General features: G+C 37.6%; 3 protein-coding genes across 3 annotated transcripts; all 3 read left to right on the top strand.

The window, feature by feature from the left end:
- The first annotated feature begins 4,344 nt into the window (after positions 1–4,344).
- On the top strand, positions 4,345–6,723 carry LOC117330075 (ring-infected erythrocyte surface antigen-like). The gene is made up of 3 exons (XM_033888293.1): positions 4,345–4,366; positions 5,318–5,856; positions 6,397–6,723. Exons 1-3 carry the CDS (start codon positions 4,345–4,347, stop codon positions 6,721–6,723), a joined length of 888 nt encoding a protein of 295 aa, XP_033744184.1.
- Positions 6,724–6,959: 236 nt separating this feature from the next.
- On the top strand, positions 6,960–7,589 carry LOC117330074. Its single transcript, XM_033888292.1, has one exon. It carries the CDS (start codon positions 6,960–6,962, stop codon positions 7,587–7,589), a length of 630 nt encoding a protein of 209 aa, XP_033744183.1.
- Positions 7,590–7,683: 94 nt separating this feature from the next.
- Positions 7,684–8,608, top strand: LOC117330072. The gene is made up of 2 exons (XM_033888291.1): positions 7,684–7,841; positions 8,143–8,608. The coding sequence occupies exons 1-2, from the start codon at positions 7,684–7,686 to the stop codon at positions 8,606–8,608; spliced, it is 624 nt and encodes a 207-aa protein (XP_033744182.1).
- Positions 8,609–16,832: the final 8,224 nt, after the last annotated feature.

The following is a 16,832-nucleotide window of genomic DNA, read 5'->3' as shown; positions in this document are numbered from 1 at the left end:
TCATTCATCATTCACACAGGTGCCATTTCACTAATCGAATAGTCGGCCATTGACGAGTCGTAATGGAAAATAAATTTACAGATACATCTGACAAATAAGTGTATTGGATGATGAAAATAATGGTTTTTTATCCATATGGTATAAACCCCTGGAGAATCTGGTCATTTATATAAAAACTCTTGTAAACATATTAACGCAAACATGATCAAATTAAATGTAGTGTCCAGTCAAGCCAACCCATCACCGGGAGATTTTAATCCGAACAATGTTTGTGACCTGAACGACCGACCAGTCAGTTACCCCTGGCTACAAAAATGACAAAATCCATGGCGTGACTTTCGTTCGAGTTGTCATGGATGCAACTTACGAGCATCACAAAATAGTGTAAAAGCAAGATATTTTTTACCGAGATGGCAAAATCCTGACATGACCGGCATACGAGTTGGTGTTGTCGTGAATATAGTATATGGACATGAACATTGTGAAAGACTTTTAAGTTTCTATATTAAAAGTGCTTTTAAAATCGATTCTGTGTTAATGTTAGATATATTTTAGAATCCTATTGCTGACATGGCGGACTAGTATATTGATAACTTTTCTTTGCGGTAGACTGATTTAATCGAAATAGAGTATTGGCATATTTATCGTAAACACGCGTCGGATATAAAATTGTTCCTGTAAATCTGACGTTAGGTTTCTTTGCTTATTTCGTTTCAACTGTATGGCTCTATCGTATGTTGTTGTGCTAACACTGAATTATAAATATGATAAAGCCAAATTTGTCACATGTTTGCTCGTGAGTGCCATCTAGGTTAAGGGAATTGAAGAAAGTTAATAAGTAATAAGTATTAACCAATTCGTTGATGAGCTTTGTTTCACAGTTTCCGATTGCTTTGGCATTAAAGATATGTATGATTTAAATTGACGGTGATTTGATTATTGTTAAGATATAAACTGTGAAAATCTACCATGGAAAATGGAAAGGATAGCACATCAAAATTAGAGCACGTATGGTATTCAACTCTTTCCATGCGAATGTCATGCCGAGCTACATTGACCCATACTTTCACCTTTCTCCTCTCATATGCTTTGTGAGGCGGATGACGTAAAGTTACGTTTTTGTAATTAATTCACAGTATAAATGTGTATGTTCAGTCATAATTCATTGTCATATCTCGTATCTTGCTGGTAACAAATTGTGTTAATGACGTCACAACGGATGGTATACATAAAAAGTATACATATGGTTTCCAATTTGAGATTGCAATAGTGTGAGCGCAGGCTTTTATATACTTTAAGACTATGTGACGTGAAATGAACGACATGATTTGCAAAAGACCATAAGCAAAAATTTTTTTTTTTTTCCAACAAATCAATTTTAATCCCCCATCTATTAGAAAGCTGCCGGGGTTGGGGAGCCCCGGGGTCAGTTCTTTGACAATAATGTGTCCTCATAAAGGGGTAAAGATAGAAATAGGTAGTATAGTGTTAATTTCCCTTTATGGAGCCTCACACATTCATCGGCGTACCGGAAGTATCGACATGACTAGTACTGTCGTGTGCTAACAGAAAATTAATATTTTAATCACTAATGGCATAAGTCTTTTTAAACAGACAGCAACAATAAACAATAGTAGAAATGCTTACGGAAATAAATTGTTCCAGTGAAGGATATAAATATAATACGACGTATGAAATAAATAACTACGACGATTCAATAACATTATGAAAACTGTTATGCAAACAGCAAAGGCAAGAAAAGGCCAAAGAGAATGAGGCGTTACCATGTCATATAAACTGTATTTTATAAAGAAATTACCACGAGTAAACTATACGGGGTGGCATCTTATGTCAGACAATGTGTTGCTGTTATCACCTATATTAGAGTTAAATCAATTATCAAAATAATTATCTAAATGACAAATTTAAAAACTACAGTTTATGCTTGTGTTACGCTATCATTGATATATATGCTATAGGGGCTCCTCTGCAGTTCTTGTTTGTCGGAAACACGGCCTACAATTCGACAGTAATAAAACAAAGGGCTGCCTCCGGATCCGAGGACTGGTGTCGCCCCCTGGGAGCGAGTGTAAAACGTTTGAAGGCACTAATATAATTAGTACTTCCTTCTGATTTATCTTCGTCGCCGTGCACGAACATTATAATCCTCCATCATGCCAGGGTCTTGATATGAACAGATAACGACTCTGAGAAGTCGTCTGACTTTACAGCAAATGTAGCAGTAAGACGTAGACACACGTGTAAATATCTGTTTAGATTTGTCACAACATTTGGTGGTTGAGATTGGTTTACAAGAGACTTGCTTTTATAGACATATCACAATGAAAGGTCATGTTGAGTTCTAAACGGTATAGATAAAGGCTGATAAAGACAGGTAAGGAATTGCACGCGCAAAACAAATTCTTCATAGATATTGGCACACGAGAAATGGAAAAATAAGGGAAATGACAGCTATGATAACAAAAACCTGTAACAACACTTGACACAACACAACATCAAAACCGACACAGCCAAAAGTATATGTTCGGAGGGAGCACTTCATTAAACACAGAGTGAAAAAAGCTACTGAGATTAAGCAGCGACGGCCAACTCTGTACAAGGACGAGGGACTCGAGCTCCCACGAAAGTCCCGCCAGCTCCAATTGTCACGTGACCACCAAAGGTCCAGTGACAGTCAGGGTGTTTAGATAACTCATTCAGCTGAGGAGTATGCAATTGTTGGTGGCACTTATGCCAAGACGTTCTGTTGGGGTACATATGCATAGAAATAGGTCAAGCGGACAAAAATATGCTTATGTCTGATAAAGGACGTCATACTTCCACAGTGTATGTGAACCCGACAGTATACTGAACGTTTTCCCGTGATAATTCAAGGTCATAAACTGATAAAAAAAACGGCAATTTTTTCCGGTTACTGAAAAATACTTTATATTGCTTCGTTAGAACATTATTTCGTATGAAAACACACAAAGTATTAGCACCATCGAAACAGATTTAACGTTAGATACATGAATAAAACTGAATCATACACCTGTTTATTCCTTCTGTTCAGTTACAGTATGGTCTTAAGGTGTTGATGCCCAGGAGGCGAAGAATCACATCGAAATAGGTGGAATAAAATCTTACAACTTGGATGAGGAGGGGGGGGGGGGGGAGCAAAAGACCAATTTCAATGAATTTCACAATTGTCAATATTGGATTTCAAAAGGTCAAACGCATCGAATTTACGATACTTACTCACATAAACAGCATCTGTTTTAACCGATATAGCTATATGAAATATAGTGAAATAAAACAATAATATTTTCTCTTACCTTGAATCGTTAGAAATGTTATTTGGAAGGTAATAGCCATCTGTACGCTAGTAATGAGTTGGCAGAAAACCATCTGCAATATCTCCTAGCAATGAAGATAAAACATTGTATGGTATATTTTGTCAATTTTTGAGGAACTGTACTGTTTTATGTCCCCAATGGAGCATTGTCTGTAACAGTACTGTTTTATTAGTATATATAGTGCTATACACATATGATGTAAGCTCGTTTCTAATAATGTTTATTTCGTATGAGATACTCGCAACGGTTGAAACCCAACCCGTGAATTATTAGTTAAAATTTATATTCGTGAGAAAATGCCACACGCTTACAATAGTTTAGGAATATCTGACTATATCAATGATATTTTATTTCGCTTTGGAAACCAGGCGTTTACTTAATTATACAAACAAATCGATGCCAATGAACAAGAAAAACATGAGCAAATAAAACGCTTTTATGCCTAGATATTCATATATCAAATAAAATATACATGTGTAATACATTAGAAGCCATTTTGCCATATTATAGCATTTCCGCACAAGATATGGGAATGAATTGTCATTAAACACGCGAAAAGGGAACTTTCATCATATTAAACAAGGTATTCATAGCCTTTTCATATAAAACAGTAGGTAGCAAAGCATAATATTATAGTCGATTGGATGTGGGGAATATTTTGAATATTTGATCTCAAAAGATTGTAAACTATAATTGTATATTCAATATTGTATATGAAAACAGAATCCTTGTGGAGATGACGATATTTTCATCTACATGTATATTGATCTGTCCTGTATCACGGAGAATGCCGCTGTCATTGTAATGTGTTGGTTGATTTAACAATCGCATAGGAAATTCGAGTGTTTAATCAAAAGTTGTTAAACTGGCATTTGTTTTTATATTTCCCTTTTCATCCGGCGGAAATAGGCTTTCTCTTGTACAGTCCACTAATGTGGTATTACCACCGGAAAATTACCCACATCTATCATTTTCAAAATACTTTTAGATGGCTTGTGCTCATCGATATGGTAAGTGCTAATTAAACAACAACAGGTGCTTGGATGTTATACAACGCCGTTATCTATGGAACACAAACTAATGAAACATAGTAATGATAACGTTTTGGTCCATCAAACTTTGTGCTTCGGCCAAGTCTGGTACTTCAACGTGTTTGTTAAACAAGGAAAAACTATCGTGCTTTTCAACAATATATCAATACACAGGAACGTCTATCGTAAGGGATACATTTCTTCCCATTCAAGGGACATATATAAAGATAAGATATATAACTACAGTATTACTGTTTCTATTGAGGTACGTGCTAGACACATGATGAATGAAAAGCTTAACAAGGGTGCAGGAAACTGAACAAGGGTGCAGGAAACTGAACAAGGGTGCAGGAAACTAAACCACGCATATACATATACTGACTTCAGGCCCATAGCACCTCTAACGAGTCTTAGAAGGACGGAATTAGAATGGAGAAAATTTAATAAAAACATGGCTTGGTTTAAAGTTTTGTTGATGGAATAGCAGTGGAAATGGCCAAACGATCAAAATTGATTGATTATTAAAGTTTAATATTACCAGGATAATCATAACATGAATACTAATTCTCTACGAGTTTTGTTATTGAAACTACATATACCATTAATAAAAGCTCAAACGTGTTGTTGACATGGTCAAATACGGATATATTTACACATTTTGGATATTTTCCTCCATTGAAAAGGAACGGTTTTTGTAGTTATAGCCTCTGAGATCATATATATGCAATAATACGACAACCCAACAACGGCATTTGGGGTAAAACAACATGGCGACCAGTAATAGCAATTGTGGCGTCGACAAGCACCGAAGACGTGACAAAATAACCCGGATGTTTGTCATAATACAACCACGTCCATGTGTGCTAATTAACTGGATATGGGAGAGGTCAGGCGTAATCGGTTAATTACGTGCTGCTTGTGTACAATTAGATTTGTACAGACCACAGAAATATTCTACTCAGCAGCCCAATCGTCAATACGGTACTGAGCTAGGATTACGCCAGAACAATATTGAAATAGGGGATTCCATCAGACAGGACATAGAAAGAGAAAAGACAACAGTAGGTGATTCTATTAGACAGGATATAGAGAGAGACAAGACAACAGTAGGGGATTCTATCAGACAGGACATAGAGAGGGACAAGACAACAGTAGGAGATTTTATCAGGCAAGACATAGAGAGGGACAAGACAACAGAAGGGGATTATATCAGACAGAACATAGAGAGAGACAAGACAACAGTAGGGGATTCTATCAGACAAAACATAGAGAGAGGCAAGACAACAGTAGGGGATTTTATCAGACAGGACATAGAGAGAGAGCGACAAGACAACAGTAGGGGTTCTATCGGACAGGACATAGAGAGGGACAAGACAACAGTAGGGGATTCTATCAGACAGGACATAGAGAGCGACAAGACAACAGTAGGAGATTCTATCAGACAGGACATAGAGAGCGACAAGACAACAGTAGGGGTTCTATCGGACAGGACATAGAGAGGGACAAGACAACAGTAGGGGATTCTATCAGACAGGACATAGAGAGAGAGAGAGGGACAAGACAACAGTAGGGGTTCTATCAGACAGGACATAGAGAGCGACAAGACAACAGTAGGGGATTCTATCAGACAGGACATAGAGAGAGACAAGACAACAGTAGGGGATTCTATCAAACAAGACATAGAGAGGGACAAGACAACAGTAGGGGATTCTACCAGACAGGACATAGAGAGAGACAAGACAACAGTAGGGGATTCTACCAGACAGGACATAGAGAGGGAGACAAGACAACAGTAGGGGATTCTATCAAACAAGACATAGAGAGGGACAAGACAACAGTAGGGGATTCTACCAGACAGGACATAGAGAGAGACAAGACAACAGTAGGGGATTTTATCAGGCAGGACATAGAGAGAGAGAAAGAGACAAGACAAAAGTAAGGGATTATATCAGACAGGACATAGAGAGAGAGAGAGGGACAAGACAACAGTAGGGGATTCTATCAAACAGGACATAGAGAGCGACAAGACAACAGTAGGGGATTCTATCAGACAGGACATAGAGAGAGACAAGACAACAGTAGGGGGTTCCATCAGACAGGACATAGAGAGAGTGAGAGACAAGAGAACAGTAGGGGATTCTATCAGACAGGACATAGAGAGAGACAAGACAACAGTAGGGGATTCTATCAGACAGGACATAGAAGGGGACAAGACAACAGTAGGGGGTTCTATCAGACAGGACATAGAGAGGGACCAGACAACAGTAGGGGATTCTATCAGACAGGACATAGAGGGGGATAAGACAACAGTAGGGGTTATATCAGACAGGACATAGAGAGAGAGAAAAGACAACAGTAGGGTATAATATCAGACAGGACAAAGAGAGAGAGGGGGGACAAGACAACAGTAGGGGATTCTATCAGACAGAACATAGAGAGAGACAAGACAACAGTAGGGGATTCTATCAGACAGAACATAGAGAGAGACAAGACAACAGTAGGGGATTCTATCAGACAGGACATAGAGAGGGACAAGACAACAGTAGGGGATTATATCAGACAGGACATAGAGATGGACAAGACAACAGTAGGGGATTATATCAGACAGGACATAGAGAGTGACAAGACAACAGTAGGGGATTATATCAGAGAGGACATAGAGAGGGACAAGAAAACAGTACGGGATTATATCAGACAGGACATAGAGAGGGACAAGACAACAGTAGGGGATTCTATCAGACAGGACATAGAGGGGGACAAGACAACAGTACGGGATTATATCAGACAGGACATAGAGAGAGACAAGACAACAATAGGGGATTCTATCAGACAGGACATAGAGAGAGACAAGACAACAGTAGGGGATTCTATCAGGCAGGATATAGAGAGGAACAAGACAACAGTAGGAGAATTCTACCAGACAGGACATAGAGAGAGACAAGACAACAGTAGGGGAGTCTATCAGACAGGACACAGAGAGAGCCAAGACAACAGTAGGGGATTATATCAGACAGGACATAGAGAGGAACAAGACAACAGAAGGGGATTCTATCAGACAGGACACAGAGAGAGCCTAGGCAACAGTAGGGGATTCTATCAGACAGAACATAGAGAGAGACAAGACAACAGTAGGGGATTCTATCAGACAGGACATAGAGAGAGACAAGACAACAGTAGGGGATTATATCAGACAGGGACATAGAGAGAGGGACAAGACAACAGTAGGGGATTATATCAGACAGGACATAGAGGGGGACAAGACAACAGTAGGGGATTATATCAGACAGGACATAGAGATGGACAAGACAACAGTAGGGGATTATATCAGACAGGACATAGAGAGAGACAAGACAACAGTAGGGGATTATATCAGACAGGACATAGAGAGAGACAAGACAACAGTAGGGGATTTTATCAGGCAGGACATAGAGAGAGAGAAAGAGACAAGACAACAGTAAGGGATTATATCAGACAGGACATAGAGAGAGAGAGAGGGACAAGACAACAGTAGGGGATGCTATCAAACAGGAACACTTAGAGAGCGACAAGGACAACAGTAGGGGATTCTGATTTAAGACAGGACTAGAGAGAGACAAGACAAAGTAGGGGATTCTATCAGACAGGACATAGAGAGAGACAAGACAACAATAGAGGATTCTATCAGACAGGACATAGAGAGAGACAAGACAACAGTAGGGGATTCTATCAGACAGGATATAGAGAGGAACAAGACAACAGTAGGAGAATTCTACCAGACAGGACATAGAGAGAGACAAGACAACAGTAGGGGAGTCTATCAGACAGGACACAGAGAGAGCCAAGACAACAGTAGGGGATTATATCAGACAGGACACAGAGAGAGCCAAGGCAACAGTAGGGGATTCTATCAGACAGAACATAGAGAGAGAAAAGACAACAGTAGGGGATTATATCAGACAGGACATAGAGGGGGACAAGACAACAGTAGGGGATTCTATCAGACAGGACATAGAGATGGACAAGACAACAGTAGGGGATTATATCAGACAGGACATAGAGAGAGACAAGACAACAGTAGGGGATTCTATCAGACAGGGCATAGAGAGGGACAGGACAACAGTAGGGGATTATATCAGACAGGACATAGAGAGAGACAAGACAACAGTAGGGGATTCTATCAGACAGGGCCAAGGGAGGGACAAGACAATTATATCAATCCTTAAGAACTTCAATAATGAATAAAAACAATTAAACAGACACACTGACACATTCGTTATAAAAGACACAGTATTGCAGTGAATGAAATGAATTTTGCTTGAGGGGAATTTAAACCATTACGAAAAAACAATTGAAAACATTAATGCAAGTGGTAAAAAAAGGACTGCAGATTAATTTTCTCATTAAATAAATCTTGAACATAAGAATCAGTAGTTAAAGGGTTTTGGACACATAGGGTATTTTTCCATTTTCTGTTAGCCCGACCCCATAAATGTTGGCTGACACAGGTTTCACCTCGCCTTACAAAGCTGTTTATCTATTTTAGGCCAGTAGGGGGATATTGCTGCTGGCTGAAAAATTTTAATGAGCTAGGTGGTCACGTGGTAGCAGTCTTATCAGTTGATGTATTGGTATATTAATATTGTTTTTGTTCGATGGTGCGTTACGAATTCAATTAGCATAACAATGAAATGATTTGAACAAAAGGAATCCGATTGTATAGTTTAACTAGGAAAAATTTGACCATGATTGCTCAAAAATGCAATTATAATGTATATCTTGAAATACAACATAGAACGATGCGTGTTAGCATGTCACGGTTGTTTTGATAAACTTGTCCTTATGAAAGATGAATTACACAATGCTTTATAAAATCTCTCAAATTCCCAATAATAACCACCAACCGAAAGTCGGTCTAAGTGTCTTTTTGGCAATTTCCGATATTGAAAGAACTATTTGACAATTAGGGATGTTAAACTAATAGCAGTCCATTGGATAGCGATAATGTCAAGGCGGTATTGCAAATGACAATAAACAATTATGAGGCATCATACACAGATGGTGCTAGATGATACTGACGTACCTGAATGGAAAGCATATTGTCTTCAGGGATCGAGTGACACTTTAATCGTAAAAAAATAAAAAAAAGTCTTTGAATATGGAATTAACTCGGACAGAAGTATTTCTAAACACTAGACAAATCTTTAGTATCTTTAGTATTCCAAATAAACAAACACAATTTTGCATGAGACCTTGAAGTCATGGCATTCAAAATTGCCATTGATATTTAAAGGTCAATGCTTAATGCCAGCTTTACATTCTTCCCCAATCATAACGATCAAGACATTGTCACGAAGGAATTAACAATAAACAATAAGGGGGTTAATTATATGACTGTGATTTTTGACGTTTTCTGATTGGTTGAGACCTCTCACTTATATGTAATGTATGTCATTTTTATCTTGTATATATATTAGAATGAAAAATAAGTCCTATGCATGGTGGATATGGGACAGACAACACAGATATGGTACATACATAGCAAGATTGAGAGCATGTGTAGATAAGGCGCGTGCAGGACAGTTATTCACGGAGAGCATATTGTCTACGTAAGCCCATATAAATATGTAGCAGTTTATGTTAAGTAACAGTGGATGTATGAAAATATCATGTGTTATTTGTCTAAGATAGTTTAATCTTAGGTGGAAACTTTTGAGAGGGAGAATTTAGTTCATTCAGCTGTGAAAATCTCTTCTCGCTCGTCATATTTGTCATGTATGTGGTATGTATGGAAAAGATGGAAACGTAACATAAGGTAATTCCATCGGAAAATAAACCTAAGTTATCCATCGAAAAAAGCCTAAAGTATCAATCGAAATAAGCCTAAAGCATCCATCAGAAAATAAGCCTACAACATCCGTCAGAAAATAAGCCGAAAACAAATAGTTTACTAATCGAAACGCGAGATCTAACCCCCGTAGAGATAACCACGTTTCCAGTATGCAAAATTGACGACAATGGAACTTTGGTTTGGTGACGGATAGGTTTTAAAAATCACATTGAAGACTTTTAACACTATTTATATACAGCATCTGTCTCTCATCCTTTACGATTACCTGTAAATACCATAATCAACCAAGAACAGTACCTAGGTTCTATCGTATAGGATTCGCTATTGATTATTTCAAAGTTGTTCCCCGAAAATTATTCTCCGTAGCCTGGATACAATAGACATTCACTGTTCCCGGGGGCGCCGTGTCCCTCTCATTAGAGCTAGGGGCCATACACAAATGTCGTGGTGCCGTCACTTCAAACTAAGCCTATATGTCCCCTGCAGTCATTTCTCAAACTTAATGACTCCGTTGGCACAAGGTTTATATATCTGTGTATGTGTGTTTAATCTAGAATGTTGCACAGATTCTCTGTTTGGAAAATCGGTGAATCAACAGCTGTACCGTTTGGTTTTTTTTATTCTGAAACTATTTCTGTAAATACAGTAAGCATACATTGTTGTATTGTATCGAAATCGAATGGTGATATAACTGCCTTTTAAATATCCTGTTGAATTGGACATTTTACAGTAGAACAAGTCAATAGAGGTGACAGTCGGGCGATTGTAGCGGAAATTCTACCAGCAGAGAATGACAGCTACCAATAATCCGAAGGATCTGTAACGTTTAGGTGTCCGAAGGACAAACACTGTTTCTATTAGTCAATTACGAAATTCTTTCCCTGTGTCTAGTCAACCTTGTGACAACCAATATAATTTTCCATCGTTACAGCCATTCGGCACCTGATAAAGGTCTTGGTAAATAGTCGAGTTTAGAATGTCATTAAACCATTGTTTATCACAGCCGACATATCATATTTATATTGAAGTGTTGTTCTGTTTACAGAAAAGCACGATGGCTTATTTTTTTTTTTGCAATTGTTTAAGTTGCGTTGGATCAGAAGGTCATGCAGTTCATCGACGCTAATATTCCAATGAAATTAAGAAGACATAAATGGTCCCAAAGCCCAGACAAAATCGCTTCAGTTTGCCTTTCTATGCAATGCATCCCCTATCATCCCCAATTCCCAACACTAGCTCGTATTTGTCTTGGGGAATATTCCGTTAACTTATCTGAAATCTCCAGTCTTTTTATTAACCAACACTAAATCATTCAGCATCGGCCTTGACATGAAACATTCTTACGAAACGTCAACTGGACACTTACAAATTCAATATTGAGTGTCAGTTATTCAACATTACTGTCTTGACAGTACTTTTGAACGCCAAATTCTAGTATAAAAAGAACTGAACACTTAACTTATGATCATATATCGCTGAGCAGGATTGACAGACAGCCAAACTGTTAAAATGTGTATCATTTGGATATAAATATACCTAAAAAGCATCACCCCACACAATTACATAAGCTAGGAAATCAGTCACTGTGTCTCCTTTACAATTTCCCATTGTCCTCGAATTCATGAGTGTCTCTTAGCAACATTGGTGTGAAACAAGTGTGTGAACATACAAAAATAATATATCAGATCACTGTACAGTCGAACAACAAGGGGATATTGACAAATGAATGCTATCCGAATTGTGAATCATATACATGTACGACTATGATCAAAATATTTGTAGCAATCAGTTCCACACTATCACATGGATACCAACATAAACACATCGCAGCTTCCCGGGAAACCACGCCTTCAACACAAACATTGTAGATTCATTTGTCATAAACCGTGAAGCCTCAAATGACCATTGTTATTGACGTAGGGAGTTATTGCTTGGCACTTGACCTTTCTTTATTTATGGGCCGATAATGATTTCCATAATCCATTTATTATGTCCGACAAAATGCAACCTATTTAAAAGAGTTTGGATTACACGGAAGATCTAGCATAATCACATGGTCCAATGATTTCAGGCTCGAGTAAATATTGGCCGTGAAATCACATCAAATCCTAGTTTGTCATTGTTTGACTATTCTGTTTTAAACGAAGCATTTTTTTTCTCGTACCTGCTACAACATAGCTGATATCGTGTGGCTGTCCTTCAGTCTTTCAAACTACAGCTTTACAGTTTGTTACAGGTATCTCACTACTGTAAGGTACATCTTTTGCGATCGTTTTATTTCGTGGATGAAATAGTGCTCTTAAATATTATTGCGTTTATCATTGAAGTTACTGATGGGTGCTTTGAATATATGATTTTTTAAAGGAACAAGAAGATACATATTTTGAGCAAAGTCTTAATTTGAATCCAAAGAAGATGGAAGGACGGAAGATGGAAGTATAAAGATGTTAATGTTAACTTCAAGGATTGTCATTATCCAGGACCAAGCGTGATTTGCAGACCTAGTTGAAAGCTTATATCAGAATTCCTTTCTGAATGTTAACTATATTAATACTTCACCAATCTTTACTATACTGAGGTAATTAACCTATCTGCAAAGCCATTTTCCATATAATTTGGTTTATTGGTTTATTTTGTTTAACGTCCTATTGTACAGCCAGGGTCATTTAAGGACGTGCCAGCTTTGGAGGTGGAGGAAAGCCGGAGTACCCGGAGAAAAAACCATTTAAGCAAAGCCAATGAAACAAAAGTTCTTCAGTGACAGCCAATGGTATAGTTGTCAATATGTTTAATACGTACCCACGTCAAGGGATATAACAATTCTCCACAATGATTTTTCTTTTCAAATTACTCCATTAAGTTACTTAACAGCTAGGGATGCTTTATCTTTTCTAATATCAGGTACACAGGCAAACTTTGAGACCAGGAACGTCTAATATGTGTTGGAAATATATCTACATAAAATCTATGATTTCATATGAAGTAGATCGGCCAAGGAGCAGAAGTTGTGATACAGCTGTGGTGTTGATCTACCATATACATAAAGCTTACAAGAAGAACAAAAAGTACCCGGAAACTCTACATGGATATATTTTGTAATGATTTAAACAGCTGTTGGACAGAATCAATTATGTCAATGTATATAATTATCAACACAGCAACAACAACACAATCGTTTATACGAATACAATCGAAACAATGGGTCAGATTTAATGTCTATTGTTAAAAGAATGGCTGCTACTTGTTAATGGGTGAAATAGATATACGGAACACCAGCGGAATTAAGAGCGAAAAACAGAAATAAGATCAATATTTAAGATAAAATGTGTGTAAATGCACATGTTGCCCTGCAACATCTGTTGTTTAACTCCTGTTTCAGCAACTATGCACATTTGATACAGATTTACCTTCCCTTTTCGTTTAGTTGTGACACAGATGTTTATCGTGATTTTCCGTTTGTTTGAAAAGAGAATATCAAATTAGGATTATTAATGTTTTATCTACTGTATCAGTGATTTGGTCAATCTTATCGGGTTAAAATGATGGGCGTGATAACATCAGACGTCTACACAAAAACTGTATAATTCGAACTTAAACAAGCGGGAAATATCAACAACAAAAAAGGATTAACCCAGGTTGTCTGTATTGCAAAGTTGTGTCAAATCCAGAATTCGCGTTCTCAAAATGATAACTGTGGCAGTGATAACGTAGCCAGGGGACATATCAACAGAACATGATCCTTATAAAGTCAATGTTGCATGAAAAGAGAATGTTTCCCAAGGAGTGCTTTTGCGAGCGATTAAAATTCGCTAAAATAAGACGCCGTGAAATAGTTTCACTTACAGGTACACTAGCCTTAGAAAGGCTTTTCATGACTCTTGTCATCGCCATGTAGGAGTGCATTATCATAACGTATCGTTTCTATAAAAATTGACAAATATCAAGTTAAACGCATTACTTGTAAATACCATTTTGGAGTACAACAGGAAAACCAACCTGTTCAGACAGGTAATCTTATACACTTTAACATGTTATCGGGTGTCACCTGACCACATTTCTACTCATACCGATTTCAACACAGCCAGGTAGTAAAATGTTATTTTTGTACTTCCGCTTCTTCATAGCCGGGAACGTTTTACGGTAATTGGACACAGCAATTAACAAAACACAACTTTAAATTCATCAACGAAGGTTAACTGCTTGCCCAATGAACATCTGCAGCTGATAGCAGTGACACCTCACTCCGATCTTTGTGTGTTTGGAGTTTTTTTTTCATTATTTTTAGAGAAATTATCTGGTGGTTTAAAATCAACAAGATACACGACGCGCCTGAATAGGAAACATTGAAAACCCTTTCTATCTACTAATGCATACATTTATTAAACTGGTAAGGTTTACGAAAATTTGTATTGAAAGGTTTTCTTGAAGCAGAGCAGGTTGGATACTTCTTCCGGAAGTAGCTTTTCTTTCTCTGTTTTATAAAATACGGAAGAAGTAATCATAATGATTTCAAAAGCAGTTGTATAGTTTAACAAGGAAATTGTTAGACGGTTTCCAGAGGTGATTGTTTGAGATTTCTAGAAATAGTAGTTATAAGGTCTCCAAAAGTAATTGTAACGTTTTGGGAAGTAGTTGTCGTAAAACTTTTTGATGTAGTTGTTTTAAAGTTCAGTTCCCGGAAGTTTTAAATGAATGAATGCCAAAAGTCGGTTCTTCAAAGTCACGAATTTGCTTGGCAGGGGAAGTAGAAATAACACATTGTTTTTAAGAGTGGGTGTATCATATACTGTATCGTTAAAGCCATATAAAGACGCGTGCAAAGAGAAACACTGATAAACAAGAGTCCACTTATCACAAGAGTGTGGTGAATCCATTTTCGGTCCTTCAATGTATTTCCGTAGGAGACAGCAAGTCAATTGTTTGCTGCGACATTCAAGGAGTGTTGGTTTTTAATAAACCCTAAGTTATCAGAAGTTTCTGTCTTCTCCGTTGTCCATATATTCATTTCCATATCCTGACAGGTTGTAATTAGTTCTGATTTTTGTATTTTCTAATGATATAAAAATCATTCATTATGTATTTACATTGCAATATCGTTTATTCACGCAAATATCTCGTAGAGAATTTGTCGCGACAAAAACGTTACCCCTGTCATCTGATAGGTCTAATGGGAGGCTAATTTCCGGGCCTGGAGCTACATTAAAATGAACATGTACCATGAAGTTATCTAGTTTGATTTTAATGACATTTAGTTTTATCGCCTGACTGTAAGTATTTCAGTTTCACGGAATACCACAATTGAAAACACCCGTTTTTTTCTTAATCTCTTGCAATTTTTTTTCTTTCCAGCATATAATCTACTTCTTTCATTTTATTCTTCTTTTATTTTTTATTTATTTCCTTGTTTTCCCCTTTTTTTCTGTGTGTTGACTCAATGCTTCCTCTTTATTCTAATAATCCTCAGTTTGACAGTAGGACAGTCTTGGTTAAACAAACGGAGAGTCAGTCACTTTCTTAATGCATCAAAACAGTGTCAGGCTTTGGCAGTAAATGAACTTAGGAAAGTGACGCATAATTCTGAGTACCGTTGAAGGTTTTACTTCCGGTTAACCGAGGTTTTGTTTTACTTCCGGTTAACCAAGATTTGTACTAATATTGCACATTGTGTATTGTTCAAGATGCCATTTTAGCTGACAGCGGTGTTGGAATCAGCGTTGCCAGTATAATTTCGTTTGCATACAGGTTCATCAGGTGCACAAGCCGCAGTGATAGCATGTTTACTCTTCGTCTTTTGGCATGAACTGCAAACAACGATATAAATGCGCAACCGCCTGGTCTGTCTCTCTAACCAACATGATTAATACTTTCCAAATCGTTACATCAGTGTTTAAACATAGATCGATTTTCTCCGTCCTCGTAACATTAGATTACAACACATATGATCCGATGTGCTTGTTATTCTTACTTCCGGTTAACCAAGGAGTATTTTGGACCCACCGATGTACTTGTGAATTTATCACCGTATCGGAAAGAACTTTGTTTATTCTATGTTTGTAAATTAGCATTAACTCAGAAATACCTACAAAAATGTCACTTCATACTATAAACAGTAGACTAGATATGATTTATAGATCGTCTCGAATCAAAAGAAAGAACTAGGATTTGGAAATGAAACAATAAACTTGCCGACTAACATTTGACCTTAAGAAAATACATATCTGCCTGTGTTGATTGGCTGCTCGACCACCAATGAAATACAATTACAACCTGAGTAACGTTCCCGTCGAAGCATACCGCCAAAGAAGTTTCCAACTAACTGATTTTGTTTACCGAAGAAAATATTAATAACGCCATATGTTTACTTTGTGGGTAGATCCGGCTGATGAATATGCTAACGAGGTCAGAGTTCATTGATTAGCTATATATCCTGGTAGCGTAAATTACAATGTACCTTTTACGTTCGGCATCGTTGGTGTCCCGGTGTCCTGTGAGCCTTATGCACTTCGTTTGACCCGATATGGCGGGTTCACGTGCGAGTTGCCTGAACCCCGATTAAAGCAGAACCATCACTCACTCCCTGCACTATATGAAAATACACGTGCAGGACACCTTCATAAA

This window comes from Pecten maximus, chromosome 6 (genome assembly GCF_902652985.1).
Source record: "Pecten maximus chromosome 6, xPecMax1.1, whole genome shotgun sequence".
Lineage (NCBI taxonomy): Eukaryota > Metazoa > Mollusca > Bivalvia > Pectinida > Pectinidae > Pecten > Pecten maximus.
Note: the sequence above shows the minus strand (reverse complement) of the source record. Positions and strands in the feature narration are given on the sequence as shown.